The following is a 15274-nucleotide window of genomic DNA, read 5'->3' on the forward strand; positions in this document are numbered from 1 at the left end:
TCCCTATCTGTCCTTTATTTTTAGACACGATAACCCGTTGTGTTTCCCTTTGTCTACAGTCTACTCACCAGGTTCATGCTTACAATATGAACATAGAGTCTGTTCTTATTATCAGATCTAAGGGTTCGTGTTCTCCTAAAAGGCCTAATTTGACAACTATACAAAACCTATTATCTGTCATGTACCTAATGGCAGATGGTATTGTGGTTGGCACCATGCAAAGACAACTTGCATAGGACTTTCTGTCCTTCCTCATTTCCCTCAGCGCTTGGCATCTGCTGTCCATACAATGGACCCTCAATCAATGGCCTGTACGTGCCAAGAATGGATGTGTAGCAAAACGAAAATCCCAGACCAAGAAATGAATGAGCCGGAAAGTGTTTCCAAATACAGTTAGTGCCTGAAATAGGGTCCTTTGAAATGCATTTTAAATGACATTTTTTCTAATATCTTGAATTTTTGAAATCTTGTATTATTTTTTCCAGCTTTATTGAGATATGATAAACACATAGCCCTGTGTACGTTTAAGGTATATAGCATAACGACTTGATATAGCTATATATTGTGAAATGATCACCACAGTAGGGTTCGCTAACACATCTGTCACCTCACATAGTCACATTTTTTGTGTGTGTGGTGAGAACTTTTAAAATTTACTCTCTCGGCAATTTTCAAATACACAATACAGCCTTGTTAACTATAGTCACCATGCTGTACGTTACATCCCCAGAACTTACTCGTCCTATGACTGAAAGTTTGTCCCCTTCACCCACCTTCACCCTTTTCCCCCACCCCAGCAACAACCAGTCTGTTCTCTGTCTCTATGACTTCAGTTTTGTTTTTGTTTTGTTTTGTTTTTTAGATTTCACATGTAAGTGAGATCATATAGTATGTGTCTTTCTCTGACTTATTTTACTTAGCATGATACCCTCAAGTTTCATTCATGTTGTTGCAAATGGCAGGAGTTCCTTCTTTTTTTATGGCTGAATGATATTCAATTGTATATATATACCTTTTCTTTGTCCATTCATCCACTGATGGACACTTAAGTTGTTTCCATGCCTTGGCTATTATGAATCATGCTGCAGTGAACATGGGCTGCAGATATCTCTTCAGGATAGTAATTTCATTTCCACTGGATGTATACCCACAAGTGGGATTGCTGGATCATATGGTAATTCTATTTTTAATTTTTTGAAGAACGTTTATAGTGGCTGCACCAATTTACATTGCCACCAACAGTGCATAAGAGATCCCTTTTTTCCATGTCCTCACCAGCACTTATCTCTCGTCTTTGTGATAATAGCCATTCTGGCAGGTGTAGGGTGATACCACATTGTGGTTTTGATTTAAATTTCACTAATTATTAATGATGTTGAGTACCTTTTCATGTGCTTTCTGGCCATTTGTATATCTTCTTTGGAAAAATGTCTATTTAGGTCCTTTGCCTATTTTTAAATTGGGTTATTATTATTATTGCTATTGAGTTGTATGTATTCCTTATATATTTTGGATATTAATTCCTTACCAGGAGTTAACTCCTTACCATCTATGGTATTAACTCCTTACCATCTATGGTTTACAAATATTTCCTCCCATTCCATAGGTTGCCTTTTCATTTTATCAACTATTTCTTTTGCTGCACAGAAGCTTTTAATTTGATGTCATTCCACTTATTTATTTTTGCTTTTGTTGCTCGTACTTTTGGTGTCCTATCCACAAAATCATTGCCAAGAACAATGTCAGAGTCTTTTCCCTATCTTTTCCCTATCTTCAAGGAGTTTTACTGCTTCAGGTTTTACATTTAAGTGTTTAATAACATTTTGAGTTGATTTTTGTGAATGGTGTAGCTTATGAATATCCAGTTTTCCCAGCAACATTTATTAAAGAGACTGTCCTTTCTCCACCAAAGGCTCTTGGCTCCCTTGTTGAATATTAGTTGACTGCATATGCATGGGTTTATTTCTGGACACTTAATTCTGTTACATTGTTCTATGTGTTTTCTATTATTAAATTTTTTTAATGTTTTTATTTATTTTTGAGACAGAGAGAAACAGAGCATGAGCAGGGGAGAGGCAGAGAAAGAGAGGGAGACACAGAATCTGAAGCAGGCTCCAGGCTCCGAGCTGTCAGCACAGAGCCTGATGCGGGGCTCGAACTCATGGAGTGTGAGATCATGACCTGAGCCGAAGTCGGACACTCAACCGACTGAGCCACCCAGGCGCCCTGTGTTTTCTATTATTAAATAAGCTTTAACAATTCGATGCACAAAAGCAATGGAGGAAAACTTTAAAGATTGCTGAAAATCACTACACAAAATGTTTGGCCGTCAAGCATCCCAGAACTCTATAAACAAAATTTAAAAATTACACACTCACACACACACAGGCTTATCTTGTTTTATTATGCTTCACTTTATTGCATTTCATAAATATTGTGTTTTGTACAAATTGGAGGTTTGTGGAAACCCTGCATCAAGTGAATCCATCAGCATCATTGTCCCAACAACATTTGCTCACTCTGTGTCTCTGTCTCATACTTTGGCAGCTCTTGCAGTATTTGAAACTTTTTCATTATTATTATATTTTTATGGTGATATGTGAGTAGTATTTATGATTCACTGAAGGCTTAGATGGTGGTTAGCATTTTCTAACGATAAGGTATTTTTTCATTAAGGCATGTACGTTGTTTTTAGACCTCATGTCTTTTAGACACTTAATAAATTATAGTATAGCACAAACGTAACTTTTACATGCAGTGGGAAGCAAAAAATTGCTTTGCTTTGCTTTATAGTGGTAGTCTGGAACCAAACCTACAATATCCCTGAGGTATGCTTGTACATACATACGTATGTACATACATACATTTATTTCCTGATTTATATAAAATTTTAAGTAGTGATATGTTTTTTTAAATTTTTTTAAACTTTATTTTTTATTTTTTAAAATTTACATCCAAATTAGTTAGCATATAGTGCAACAATGATTTCAGGAGTAGATTCCTTAGTGCCCCTTACCCATTTAGCCCATCCCCCCTCCCACAACCCCTCCTATAACCCTCAGTTTGTTCTCCATATTTATGAGTCTCTTCTGTTTTGCCCCCTCCCTGTTTTTGTTATTTTTGTTTCCCTTCCCTTATGTTCATCTGTTTTGTCTCTTAAAGTCCTCATATGAGTGAAGTCATATGATTTTTGTTTTTCTCTGACTAATTTCACTTAGCATAATACCCTCCAGTTCCATCCATGTAGTTGCAAATGGCAAGATTTTATTCTTTTTGATTGCCGAGTAATACTCCATTGTGCATATATATATATATATATATATATATATATATACACACACACACACCACATTTTATTTATCCATTCATCCCTTGATGGACATTTGGGCTCTTTCCATACTTTGGCTATTGTTGATAGTGCTGCTATAAACATGGGGGTGCATGTGTCCCTTCGAAACAGCACACCTGTATCCCTTGGATAAATGCCTAGTAGTGCAATTGCTGGGTCGTAGGGTAGTTCTATTTTTAGCTTTTTGAGGAACCTCCATACTGTTTTCCAGAGTGGCTGCACCAGCTTGCATTCCCATACTTTTTTTTTTAACATTTATTTATTTATTAAAAAAAAATTTTTTTTTAACGTTTATTTATTTTTGAGACAGAGAGAGACAGAGCATGAACGGGGAAGGGGCAGAGAGAGAGGGAGACACAGAATCGGAAGCAGGCTCCAGGCTCTGAGCCGTCAGCCCAGAGCCCGACGCGGGGCTCGAACTCACGGACCGCGAGATCGTGACCTGAGCCGAAGTCGGACGCTTAACCGACTGAGCCACCCAAGCGCCCCTAACATTTATTTTTTTGAGAGACAGAGACAGAGCATGAGTGGCGGAGGGGCAGAGAGAGAGGGAGTCACGGATTCCAAAGCAGGCTCTAGGCTCTGAGCTGTCAGCACAGAGCCCAACACAGGGCTCGAGATCATGACCTGAGCCAAAGGCAGATTCTTAGCCAACTGAGCCACCCAGGTGCCCCAGTAGTGATATGTTTTAAGAAGAAAGTAAGGGGTGAGGGAGTTACTCTATTTAGGGTGATCAGGGAGGACTCTAAGGACACATCCTAGCTGAAATCTGAATAAAGTGAGGGCAAGTCGTGAGACTATCTGGGAGTAGGAACATTCTAGGCCAGGGGCATGGCAAATGCCAAGGTTTTGAAGCAAGAATGAGCTCAGTGTGCTTAAGGAATACAAGAAAGCCAGGGAGTCTGTAAGGGAGAGAGGTAGCAGGACACTAGTTAGAAGTCTGTGACAATAGCTCAAGCAAGAGGTGAAGGTGCCCTACGTTAGGGGAGAAGTGGTGAAGTGGCTGGTTTGGGACTTATTTGGAAGACAGAGTTGACAGGCTTTGCTAATGGATAGTAAGCATGAGAGCAATCAAGGACAACTCTTAGATTTTTGGCATGAACAGTTGGTTGAGCGGTCATGCTACTTATGAAGCAGGTTTGGGAGAAAAACCAAGGCATCTCTTTGGGATGTTAAGTTTGAAGTGGCTGGTAAACATTGTACTCCATATTTTTCCAAAGTTTCTGAAGTAAACATGTATTTTTTTAAATTATTTTTTCACATTTAATGTTTACTCATTTTTGAGAGACAGAGAGAGACAGAGCATGAGTGGGGAAAGGGCAGAGAGAGAGAAAAGGAGAGACAGAATCTGAAGCAGGCTCCAGGCTCCGAGCTGTCAGCTCAGAGCTGACACAAGGCTCGAACTCACAAACTGGGAAATCACGACCCGAGCCGAAGTTGGACGCTTAACCAACTGAGCCACCCAGGCGCCCCAATATGTATTTGTTAATACATGTTTTACTTTATAAAGTTATTTTGAAAATGAAATGAAAGAAAAATAATGAAGACTTCACCCCAAAATTGCACATCAGCATCCAATATTTATGTTCATTTCTTTATGTTCTCTTTACGTCCTCAACATAGTTTTAATGTAACTGTAATAATTGTTTATTTGTGTGGGGGAGGTATTTTTTTCTGATTTTTTCTTCTCATCTTGATTTCATGACACTTTCATGTTTCTATGTGTCTATATAATAGATAATCATATTTATTGTTTTAATGGCTGCATAATATTCTATAGTGTTTTCTCATAATTAATTTAAACTTTCTTCCCTTGTGAAAATTTACAGTTGTTTTAGGATATATTATTAAATATACTACTTCAAACATCTTTGTATGTATTTTTTTCTCTGTAATTATTTTCTTTAAATTAGTGGGATTCTTTTTTAAGACAACATTTTGTTATAGAACATTCAAATAAATGCAAAAGTAGAAAGAACAGTCAGTATTCATATTTCCCAATTGCCTTATTATTTTTTTTAATAATCTGTTTGACTCAGGATTCAAATAAGGCCTAAATATTGCAGCAGTTGATATGTTCCTCAAATTTCTTTAAGGGTCCCTTTCTATCTTTTTTTCTTTTTGTTGAAGAAACTAGGCCTCTGACCTGTAGGATTTCCCATCATTTGGATTTTACTACCTATGTCCCTTGGTGTCATTTAACATGTTCTTCTGTTCCCTATGTTTCTAGTAAATTGGTAGTTGGATCTAGAGGCTTATTCAAATTCATTTTCTTTCTTCTTTTAAAAAACACTATTCCCCAGGTACAAATATCTGGTTGTCTTTTTTTTGTGATGAGTCAGATCTATGAAAGAACATAATTACACTCTTTCATAATAAACGTGAGAGAAATTAGGTAGAAATTATGGTAAGAGAAAAATGGGTGGTGTAGACTCATGGTTTTCCTTGGTCTCAGATATAATGTCGTCTTCTCTTGCAGGAGGCTGAGAAGATGTTAGAAATGGGGGGAGACAAGTTCCCCTTAGAGAGCAGGAAGTTACTAAGTAGTCCTGGAAAGAACAACAGTTTCAGGTAAAACTCCCCAAAATCCACAAGGAGTTGACTGTTTTTTTGGTTGTTCTAGAAATAATCTGGCTTTGTGGTGGGGGTGGTCACAAATGCGATCACTGGTATAAAGAGCTAACGTTCAGCCTCTCCATTCCAACCTGGGAAAACACCTTTTCCTTCCATGCTTTACTGAGCACCTGCTAGACGCCAGGTACCACCCCAGATGCTGGGAAAGGAGAACAGAGGTAAGGGAGCCCACATACTGAGCGTCTTCTCTGTGCTAGGACTGTGCTGGAAGCTTTACTTATGTATTCTCATTTGATCTTTGCAGCAGCTCTCTGATAAAAGCCTCATTACCCACCTTTGTCCAATGAGGAAACTGAGGCTTGGATGGCTTTAGGTAATTTCCCCAAGGTCACAATGCTGCTAAGTAGAAAGCTTAAGAGACAAACCCTAGTCTTTGTATTCATCAGATCAGTGCTCCCTCTGCCTTTCTCTGCCATTTTCCGGAGATGAATAGGATATGGCCTTTGTTTCCAGAGAGTCCTCAGCCTGTGGAATTCCCATGCTTGGGCAAGCCTTTGTTGAGGGGCAGAGGCAGCCCCTTCAGTTTGACTCATGGCATCTGTGGTCCTAGGAGCCAAGGGGGAACCAAACTGGGGTCCCCCAAATTCCTTAATTTCTGCCAAGGCTCTTAGCTGCCTTCTCTAGCTAAGCTATTGCTCACCACGGGACACGGGACACTAAATTGGTCCGTTAGTGGTTTTATTCCCGGCATTTTGTTTCCACTGTGGAAGAGGTACACATAAGCTGAAAGAAGCCCAGAGGCTGAGAGGGGGCAGAAAAGGAAGAGAGAAGGGATCTGGGTCATCTAGATCCTGGATAATTTATTGCCAAATCATTGAATCCATTGTGGTTTATACTGAGGGGAAGATGGGGAAAGTCACGTCGTTGGGATTTTTTTTTTTTCAATTTTGACTTATTTACTTTTGGCAAATAAAAAAATATATTTAAGGTGCACGACATGGTGTTTTGATATCTGGACACATTGTGAAATGGTTACTGTCATCAAAGTAATAACATATTCATTACCTCTTACAGTTATCATTCCTTATTTTGTGGTGAGAACACTTGACATCTACTTTCTTAGCAGATTTCAAGTATACAGTACATTACTATCAACTATGGTCACCATGCTGTATACAGGTCTTTAAAAATTATTCACCTTATAACTGCAAATTTATACCCTTTGATCACTATCTCCCCTTCCACCCCACCTGCCCAGCCTCTGGTAACCACCAGTCCACTGTCTGTTCCTAGGAGTTTGATTTAAAAAAAAAATTTTTTTTTAATGTTTATTTATTTTTGAGAGAGAGAGACAGACAGGCAGAGTGTGAGCAGAGGACAAGTAGAAAGAGAGAGAGAAGGACACACAGAATCCGAAGCAGGCTCCAGGCTCTGAGCTGTCAGCACAGAGCCCGACATGGGGCTCGAACTCAGGAGCTATGAGATCATGACCTGAGCTGAAGTCGGATGCCGAACCAACTGAGGCACCCAGGCGCCCCATCTTTTGGCCCTTTAAAAAGAGACTGGCTTGTAGAAAATTTCCTAGTACTCTGGGCTTCTAGGAGACCAAGGACTCGATTCAAGGCCTTGATTGTCCTCTTACTGACATTTGACCTTGGGTGATCACTTAGTTCTGAGAGCTTTGGTTTCTGTACCTTCAAAATGAGGATGTTAATCATCTCTGATTGATAGTGAAGATATTGTAACGAGTGCTTTGTTAACTACAAATGGCAAGCATTTGGCCATGTAAGTGAGAAAACCAACGAAGACTGCTTAGCACCATGCCTGGCACACAGCGAGCCTAGCACACAGCGAGCGTTCAGTAGGGGGTAGCTCCTGAGGCTCCTGTTGACATCATAGCACTGTCAGGGCAGGATGGCTGTGGCACGGCTGCCTGCCACATGGCACAGCAGCCCAGCCCTCAGCACCACCTCGTAGGCCACCTTGCCTCTCTACATTCCAACCACCTGGCTCCTGGTGCTGCTGAGAACTGTTAGCTGAGCCCCCTCAGACCTACTCTTTCCTGCCTGGTGGGGTGTGATCACTATAGACCGAGATATGTATTTTATTTGTGTGTCCTATGTTTATTGTCCTAAGCATTGATTTCAGATGTGACCCCTCTGAGATTAATATATCTGATGAAATGCCTAAAACTACGGTCTGGAAAGCTCTCAGTATGAACTCTGGAAATACAAAGGAGAAGAGGTAAAGAGAACTATAGTTGCTGATTTTTATTTATTTTGTGCTTTTAAAAATAGCAATCATGTTGAAAGTAAAATATATCTAAGTTGTAAAATTAAATTTGTCTAAAAAAATATCCCTTCCGGGACTGGTGCCTAACCCCAGGTGAATTGCTATATGCCTCAGAAAAGGAAAAAAATGTTTTTTTAACTATTTGCACAGATGTGCTGTTTTGAGCTGCCCATTTACACAGCCAGCCCCCAAACCAAGGAGTATGTGGATGTGTACATTGCCTTTCTCTAGTCACCTGAATCCTCTTTCCAAAAGTTCCCATTTCAAAATCTCTCTGGTTACCGGAACCACACAAACTGGAAAATGGCCAGAATGTCCAGAGAGTGTCGATCATGCCAATACAGACTCCACCTATTTCAGTCATTCCATAATGAGAACTGTTGCCAAGGAAAGATTTGAAATATTAAACTATAAACAGGTTTCCGATTTTGGAAATGAAAATTCTGTGTATCATTTGCCAATAGCATAGATCAAGTTTAATCAGGTTGCTGAAGAAAATGCAAGGACTTGAGGCATCTTTGCCTGCACCGAGCGAGGGTGGCTATGTACCCAAACTACTTGAATAATTTAGTCCAAACACCATTTTAAGAAGTCAGCCTTTAATTAAAGGCAAAATCTTAGGTCTTATTAAAGGCAACTTTTCTAGTTAAAAAAAAAAAGCAGTAGGCCAGGAATTAGGGGGCCTGGTCTAACTATTTATTTCCGTGTGTAACCCGGTAGGCTACTGTTTCTGGCACTCAGTTTACTGAGCGGTAAAATGGGGATAATAATAACTAACTGCCTCACTCATAAGAATGCTCTGAGGAGGAGCTGAAGTACTTTGAAAAGTCACAGCCACCAGTGGGTGGTAGTGGGAGGTTATTCCTTCATCGAATGGGTTAAAATAAATCTGTGCTGAATGTGAGTGAAATATAGAATCTTGTTTCCTTCAGAGGAAAATCCAGGCAGCTGTCGAAATGTATAACGCACATGGTTATTTTTAGTTGAGAACTAGTCTACTTGTAAATGAACTTAAAATATAGCCAGATCCAAATTGTGGTGACATCTTCAAAGTGTTGTGTTAAAAGCAGGAATGAATCATGTGTTCCCTTTTTGTCTAATTGTAACACTTTTATTCAGTCTCTTCAACTAAAAGTCTTTGCTGGGAAGGAAGATTTGGGCCGTGAGGTGCCTCAGGGAAGTTCTGGTTACAGAGAAGATGTGAGTCTCTCAGAGAAGAAGCAAGACCGAGTCTGGCCCTGCCCGTGGTCATGTCAAAGCCATGCCGAAGCATTCAGTTACCCGTGCTGTGCACTGGAGGGCACCCAGCTATCCCCATACCAGCAGCCAGTCACCAGATGTGGACGTGAAGCAGAAGACCACCTCCTGTTGGTACTTCTTCCTTTCTCTTTCTCTTCAGAATTGCCACCAGTGAAGACCCAGCTTCCCATTTTCCAGACATTTTCTCTGAAACTCTCTGCTGGTGAACAGAGCCATATGGATCCATGCTGCCGCTGAGGGTTCCTTCGATGAGTTCCCTCTTCCTAAAGGATGGGATGGGGGAGTAGGAGGAGAGCAGAGAGAAAAGGGAAGGCTCTCCCGCCCTGTAGAATCTGCAGGCTCCCAGGCAGCCCTGGGCCTGGGTTTGATGCCTACTCTGGGGGATGCTGGTCAGACCCAGAGGCTGTCAGGAGGGTCTGCCGTTAGGACGGTCGGCAACCTGGGCATCGGCAGGGGCCCACCACCACAGCCAGAAGATGCCTCTGCCTCCGAAGCATCTTTATCGCTCCCTAGCAGCAGCCTGTGTGACTCGGTGAGAGCCTTGGATGATGAAAGGGCCATGAGGGACACCGGAGTTGTTTAGCTCAGACAGGAAGAAGGTCGGGGGAAATAGATAATGATAAGCGAGGATGAGCAGCTTCTCTTGGTTTCGCTAAGGATAGACCAAGAGAACGAGCTTCGATTGCTACAGAAGGAGTTGGTTTAGACACCAGGAAGGACTTCCTAGCCTGAAGAGTTGTCGTGGCGTCTGCTTTCTAGACACCTGCGAAAGGTTTGATGATAGTTGTTTGTGAGCAGAAAGAGAGATAAGGTGTTTTTACTGGCCACGTTGTGGAAACATCCATGTCTTGCCGCTGTCTCTTGAGGACGCATTCTGATTCCACTCCTGGAGAGATCCAAGTGCTTACGTAATGTCTCCCTAGCTGCCTTAGTAGCGAACCGTCATCAACTCAATGGACCAAAACCACCTTCAGCCATGTGGTTTCTTCATCATCATGAATTTCTTTCGGTTGACAGATGTATGACTCTCAGATGTAAAAGACCACACTGGGAAATGAACTGTAAGTGGTGAGATTAATTTTGGTATTTGGTTGAAAACTATATTTATAGTTTCTCTCTTCTTTTCTCTGTTGCAATGAATATCAAGGGTTTGGACTCCAGTGTGTATATCTTCCCTTCCTTTGTGCACAGAATGTGACTAGTAAGCGTGTCGGTACCCAGGGAATTCGATCCTATCAGTTTTCCATCCTGGAAGACCTTTGTACAGTGGGATGTTCTTTCAGGTTCCTCTCCTTTCGTAGGTGAAGAGTTGGCTACAAAACTTCATTGAATGTTGCATTCCTTAGCCTCTTAAAACATATCAGTGTATTCTGGCCTTGCTCCTTGGAGTAAGACTCCTTACGCCTTTGAAATTGAAGGAATCCCGCATTTCTTGACCAGTTCCACATCTCCTAGGACCACACCTGTTTTAATACACAGATGGTTTTCAAAATATTTAACAACTGGTACAGGATGGACACCAACCACTCAGAACGGATGCCTGCTGTAAGCAAGCAGTGTGCAAGGCGGTGCCAGTGCCTCGTGACCAAACATCATGCTACTTGCGGACATTAAAGTGATATCCCATTGAACTGTGGGTATTGCTCCTGGTTTGTCTAATTTCCGCTCACAAGGCTGTTTTATGCAGAGCCTTGGCTTCCCTTTATATAGTGCAGACAGGAACAGGCATGCATCTTCGAACTATACGGGCATTAAAATCTTGGCGAACCAAAGCTTCACATTTGATCACTTTAGGAGAAATGTAATAATTGTACCCATTTACCTACCTAGTGTAGAAAAATCAAAAGGCAACCTGTCAATGGGGAAAGCTTTCCTGCTGGCTGACTTTCCCTGCCTCTCTCCGGCAGCTTCCTTGAGCTTGCCTCCTCCTTTGGCTTCCTCGTCCCCTGAGAACGCTCCCACTTTCTTCCTGCATCTTGTCCCTCCCATCTTTTCCTGCCACCTCTGTGTAGGAAGGTTGGTGGCTGCTTCTCCCGTCCCCCTAGTCTCAGCACAGCTGGAAGGAATGTGATAGGGAAGAGCCCATCGTACAACAAATGAGGTGGCAATATCACTCAGAAAAATCTCTCTCCTATTTCATCGATGTCTCACGATGCCTTCCTTGTGTAGGCTCTCGAGAGCAGAAACCTGTCTTTATTAACTCTGTGCAGTGCAGTTACTGGACCATGTGTGTACTTTCAGGCCTCCCTGAGCCACATCCTCCCAGGTTACTGCGCCGTAGGAACGTTAGTTACTCTGGAAGCCTGTGCCAATCCTTTTAGGCCATTACATCTTTCTCAGATAACAGCCAGCCTCATTCCTGCTACATCTCAGTGGTAGACACCATTCCCCCCTACTCTCATTGTCTCCCTTTTCCCAACCCCCACCCAACCCTCAACCCCGGTCCTACCTGCATGCTTCCTTGCTCAGGTCTGTGGCCGGTGGCTATGGTGGCACAGTCAGTTTGGGCAGTGTTGGGGACAGGAAACTGGGAGTGGAGGTGAAGCAGCAGCAGCGTGTATGTGTGTGTGTGTGTGTGCGTGTGCATGTGTGTTCATCGACAAATACGAGTGTGTCCATGAGGTGTCACTGCTGCTATTAAATAGTTTTGTGTACCTAAGCTGGGAGGGGGACATCAAAAAAACATGATCATTCCCCCCTCTAGGGGTTCTCTTCTCAGACTTCTCTGATAGAATAGCTTGAGGGCAAATATAGGCAGATTAGTCTATAGGAAAAGATGTTTAAACTCAACGTTAAGTAGAAACTGACAGTTTCTACTTGGGCCAGAGAAGCAGTCCACCTCTTTCATGACAAGGGAGATTTCAGGAACGGTTTGAGCGTTTGCAGGCTGGTGCCTGATGGGCTGGTGGTGTCAAAGTAGGAAGGGAGGGAAGCCAGGGATTGAAGAAACTGATGGTAAGTGAAATCTTGGTTCTAATGGTAAGAACTGGTGTTGCTGAGTGGTTGGGTTACTTCCTAGCTCATGACCTTTAAGGGAAGGGCTGGTCTAGAGAGAAGGTAAAGCCCAGCAATCTAGTATGAACTTGCCAAATACGTTTGGTTGCATAAAATGCAGGCTAGCTCTTTGTGGCTACATAAGATTTCCAGCTTCTGATGACGGGCTTCTCGGAAGATCTGGTGTTTACACATACAGCTCCTGTCCCCATCTCCTTAGTCATATAAATTTGCCTTTGGGATAGAGGGGCAGGGAACCATTTATTCCAAAAGATGGTGTGAATAGTTGCTATTTCTCTTTGTCTGGGATGTGATTGGCTTTTAAATTAGTCACAAATCTTTGGTAAAAATCTGGTAAATGCTAAGTCTCAGGCTTGGTTGACATCTCAGGCTGTGAGAACTGTGACCTTCAAGAAGTCTCTGTGCTTTCTGGGCATCCAAACAAGACAGTTCCCGAGACTACTTTATTTTCTACCCACTTCGCTCTCCAGACTTCCCTCTTAGCAGAGGAACCAATGGTTCTCCCTGCGTCTTCTCTATGAACTTTAATGTCTGTGTTCTGAGCCTCTAGGTTTTCCTGAAGCAGGGGAGAAGGTAGGGACCCTGGCTTTCCTTTCAACTGGCATCAGAAGTCCCATCCAGTGTGTCCTCTCTGCTGCTGCTTCAGCCTCTACATTTCTTCTTCTACAGGAGCGTTAGCACCGCCTCCTAGGACTGTTCAGCGGTCTTTGCTGGCTTGTCACTGCGTTTCCCTCGGACGTCTCAGGTTTCCAAGCCACATCCTGGCAGGACATTCAGGAACCTGGCACTGAATGTTCTCAGCCTTCTTGATTTTCTTTTGGTTGTGGCTGTCAGGCCTCCGTGATGTAGAAATCCTTCCTGCGGGCTCTGACTGGCCAAATGAGACATCATCCAAGTTCCGCCCCTTTTACTGACTCAGCTTCCTTGGCTTCCTCACTTCCTCGAGCAGCCTTTCTTCTCCTTTCTGCCTCGGTCTTTCAACTCCTCCTTGGATGGCAGTCAGAGGTCCTAAAACCCACCACCAGTTGGGGGTGGTGAGAGAGGTGAGGATGTTGGGCAGAAAGGGGACTTTCTGTTTTCCTTGCTTGGGGTGAGGGGCTACAGATTCTCAAGCCCTCACACTCATCCATATTTTAATAGAAACAGAAAAAGATATCCCCAAATCAAATCGGAGTGGTTTTTCAACCAAATCTACTCTTTTTGATTCTTGGTGCCCTTGTTCTCTTACACGAATTATAGAGAATGGGCAGCTGACTCCGTTAACATTTCTTTGCTAGAAAGGAGGCTAATTTTCATAACCAGAAGAGATGTGAAGGAACTGTATCAGTGCGTGAAGCATGAAAAGAGGGAAGGAGTGTTATGTGAGTCTCTTCAATAGGAAAATTCAGAAAGTGGAATGATTCATCCATAGGCAAAATTCCTCTAGGACGTTCTGTGCTCAAAGGGAACGGAATGGTTTCTGATCCTTCTGAAAAGGAATGGCATTTTTCTTACACCTAACCCACTTTCAGCATTGGAGAGTACAGAAGGCTTTCTTCGAGCTGATGGCGTTAATATTTCCTGAGAGAGAGAGAGAGAGAAAAGCTACCCACGGCATGTCTCCAAGCCCGGCAGGAAGTAGCTTGGGCTTCTCTAGCAGGTTTGCAATGGACCCCAACGTGCAGGTTTTCGTACATGCGATCGTGCTGGAAGCAGAAGTACCAAACTGAATGTGCAATGACTCCTTCTGCAAAAGAGGCCAGAATCCTCTTCCCCACTCCTTTCTCCCATATTCCCTCCTCCAAGATGCTGAGCCTCCCTCATGTTGATCTCTGTCTGTCTGATTGGTTAGATACGGCTGCCCTAAGCGAATGGTGTCAGGTGGAGAGCAGAGCACGCTTCCCGCGGAAGGGGACAACTCGAGGTGCTGGTACATTTCTCTTGTTTTCTATGTTCTTCTTTCTAGTAGGTCTCGTGTAGAGATAGAGATATTTTTGTTTTAGAGATTCCAAAGTATATATTTTTAGTGTAAGAAATGGACCCTCTCCACCCTCCATGGTGTAAATAGAACCGAGAACAAATGTGTTGTTGTGATAATCCCATAGCAATCTGTGGTAGGAATAGGACCCTCTCCCTTGCCACCAGGTCTCACGGTGTGTGTCTGTGAACCAGGGGAGGTGATTGTGACACCTCTGCCTGCCCAGACCTTCCTGTGCTCAGTGGGTGAAAAATAAAGTCTGTGTAAACTGTTCACACCTGTGGTATTTTTTGAGCCCGAACCAAGGGGCTGAACCAATGCCGGCCAGTTTCAGAAGGTGGGAAAGAGTGAAGGGGGGTCATGAAGGTGGTGGAGAGAGGAGGGAGGGGTGTCTGCTGGGCGTGCGTTAAGCAGGGCACATGCACCTCCTTGGGGTCGACGCCGCGCAGTCCTTGGGGCAGAGCCACGGAGGGAGGCTCTTAGGGCCCTTTCCCTGGGGACTGCCTAGACTTATGTTTGGGGTGGGGGACAGGAGAGCAGGAAAAGATAGCCCACCTTGGAGATACAACCGGGCTGACAAGAGCGACTGCTAATATTTAAGGACTCTACTGCCTAGAAATCCAGATTTTAGGAGCGCTTGGCTGGCTCAGTTGGGAGAGCATGTGACTCTTGATCTCGGGGCCATGAGTGTGAGCCCCATATTGGGTGTGGAGATTACTTTAAAAAAAAAAAAAAGAAGTTACTCCTCCCTTAAAAAAAAATAAAAGAAATCAAGATTTTAACAATCGCTATCACTTGGAGTGTTCTGGGTTTGGGGGGGAGGGGGG

At 42.9% G+C, this 15274-nt stretch overlaps 1 protein-coding gene across 3 annotated transcripts in view; it reads left to right on the forward strand.

Moving 5' to 3' along the window:
• Positions 1–14722, forward strand: part of SLC4A8 (solute carrier family 4 member 8) — a 79603-nt gene extending 64881 nt beyond the window's left edge. For 2 of the 3 annotated variants that reach the window (XM_042946582.1, XM_042946584.1), the window contains exons 23-25: positions 5829–5920; positions 8060–8167; positions 9335–14722. In XM_042946582.1, coding sequence (XP_042802516.1) covers positions 5829–5920; positions 8060–8167; positions 9335–9347 — 213 coding nt within the window. In that variant the 3' untranslated portion in view covers positions 9348–14722. The remainder of the gene's footprint in view (positions 1–5828; positions 5921–8059; positions 8168–9334) is intronic. The other variant, XM_042946583.1, reaches the window with a different exon arrangement.
• The last annotated feature ends 552 nt before the right edge of the window (positions 14723–15274 follow it).

This window comes from Panthera leo, chromosome B4 (assembly GCF_018350215.1).
Source record: "Panthera leo isolate Ple1 chromosome B4, P.leo_Ple1_pat1.1, whole genome shotgun sequence".
Classification (NCBI taxonomy): domain Eukaryota; kingdom Metazoa; phylum Chordata; class Mammalia; order Carnivora; family Felidae; genus Panthera; species Panthera leo.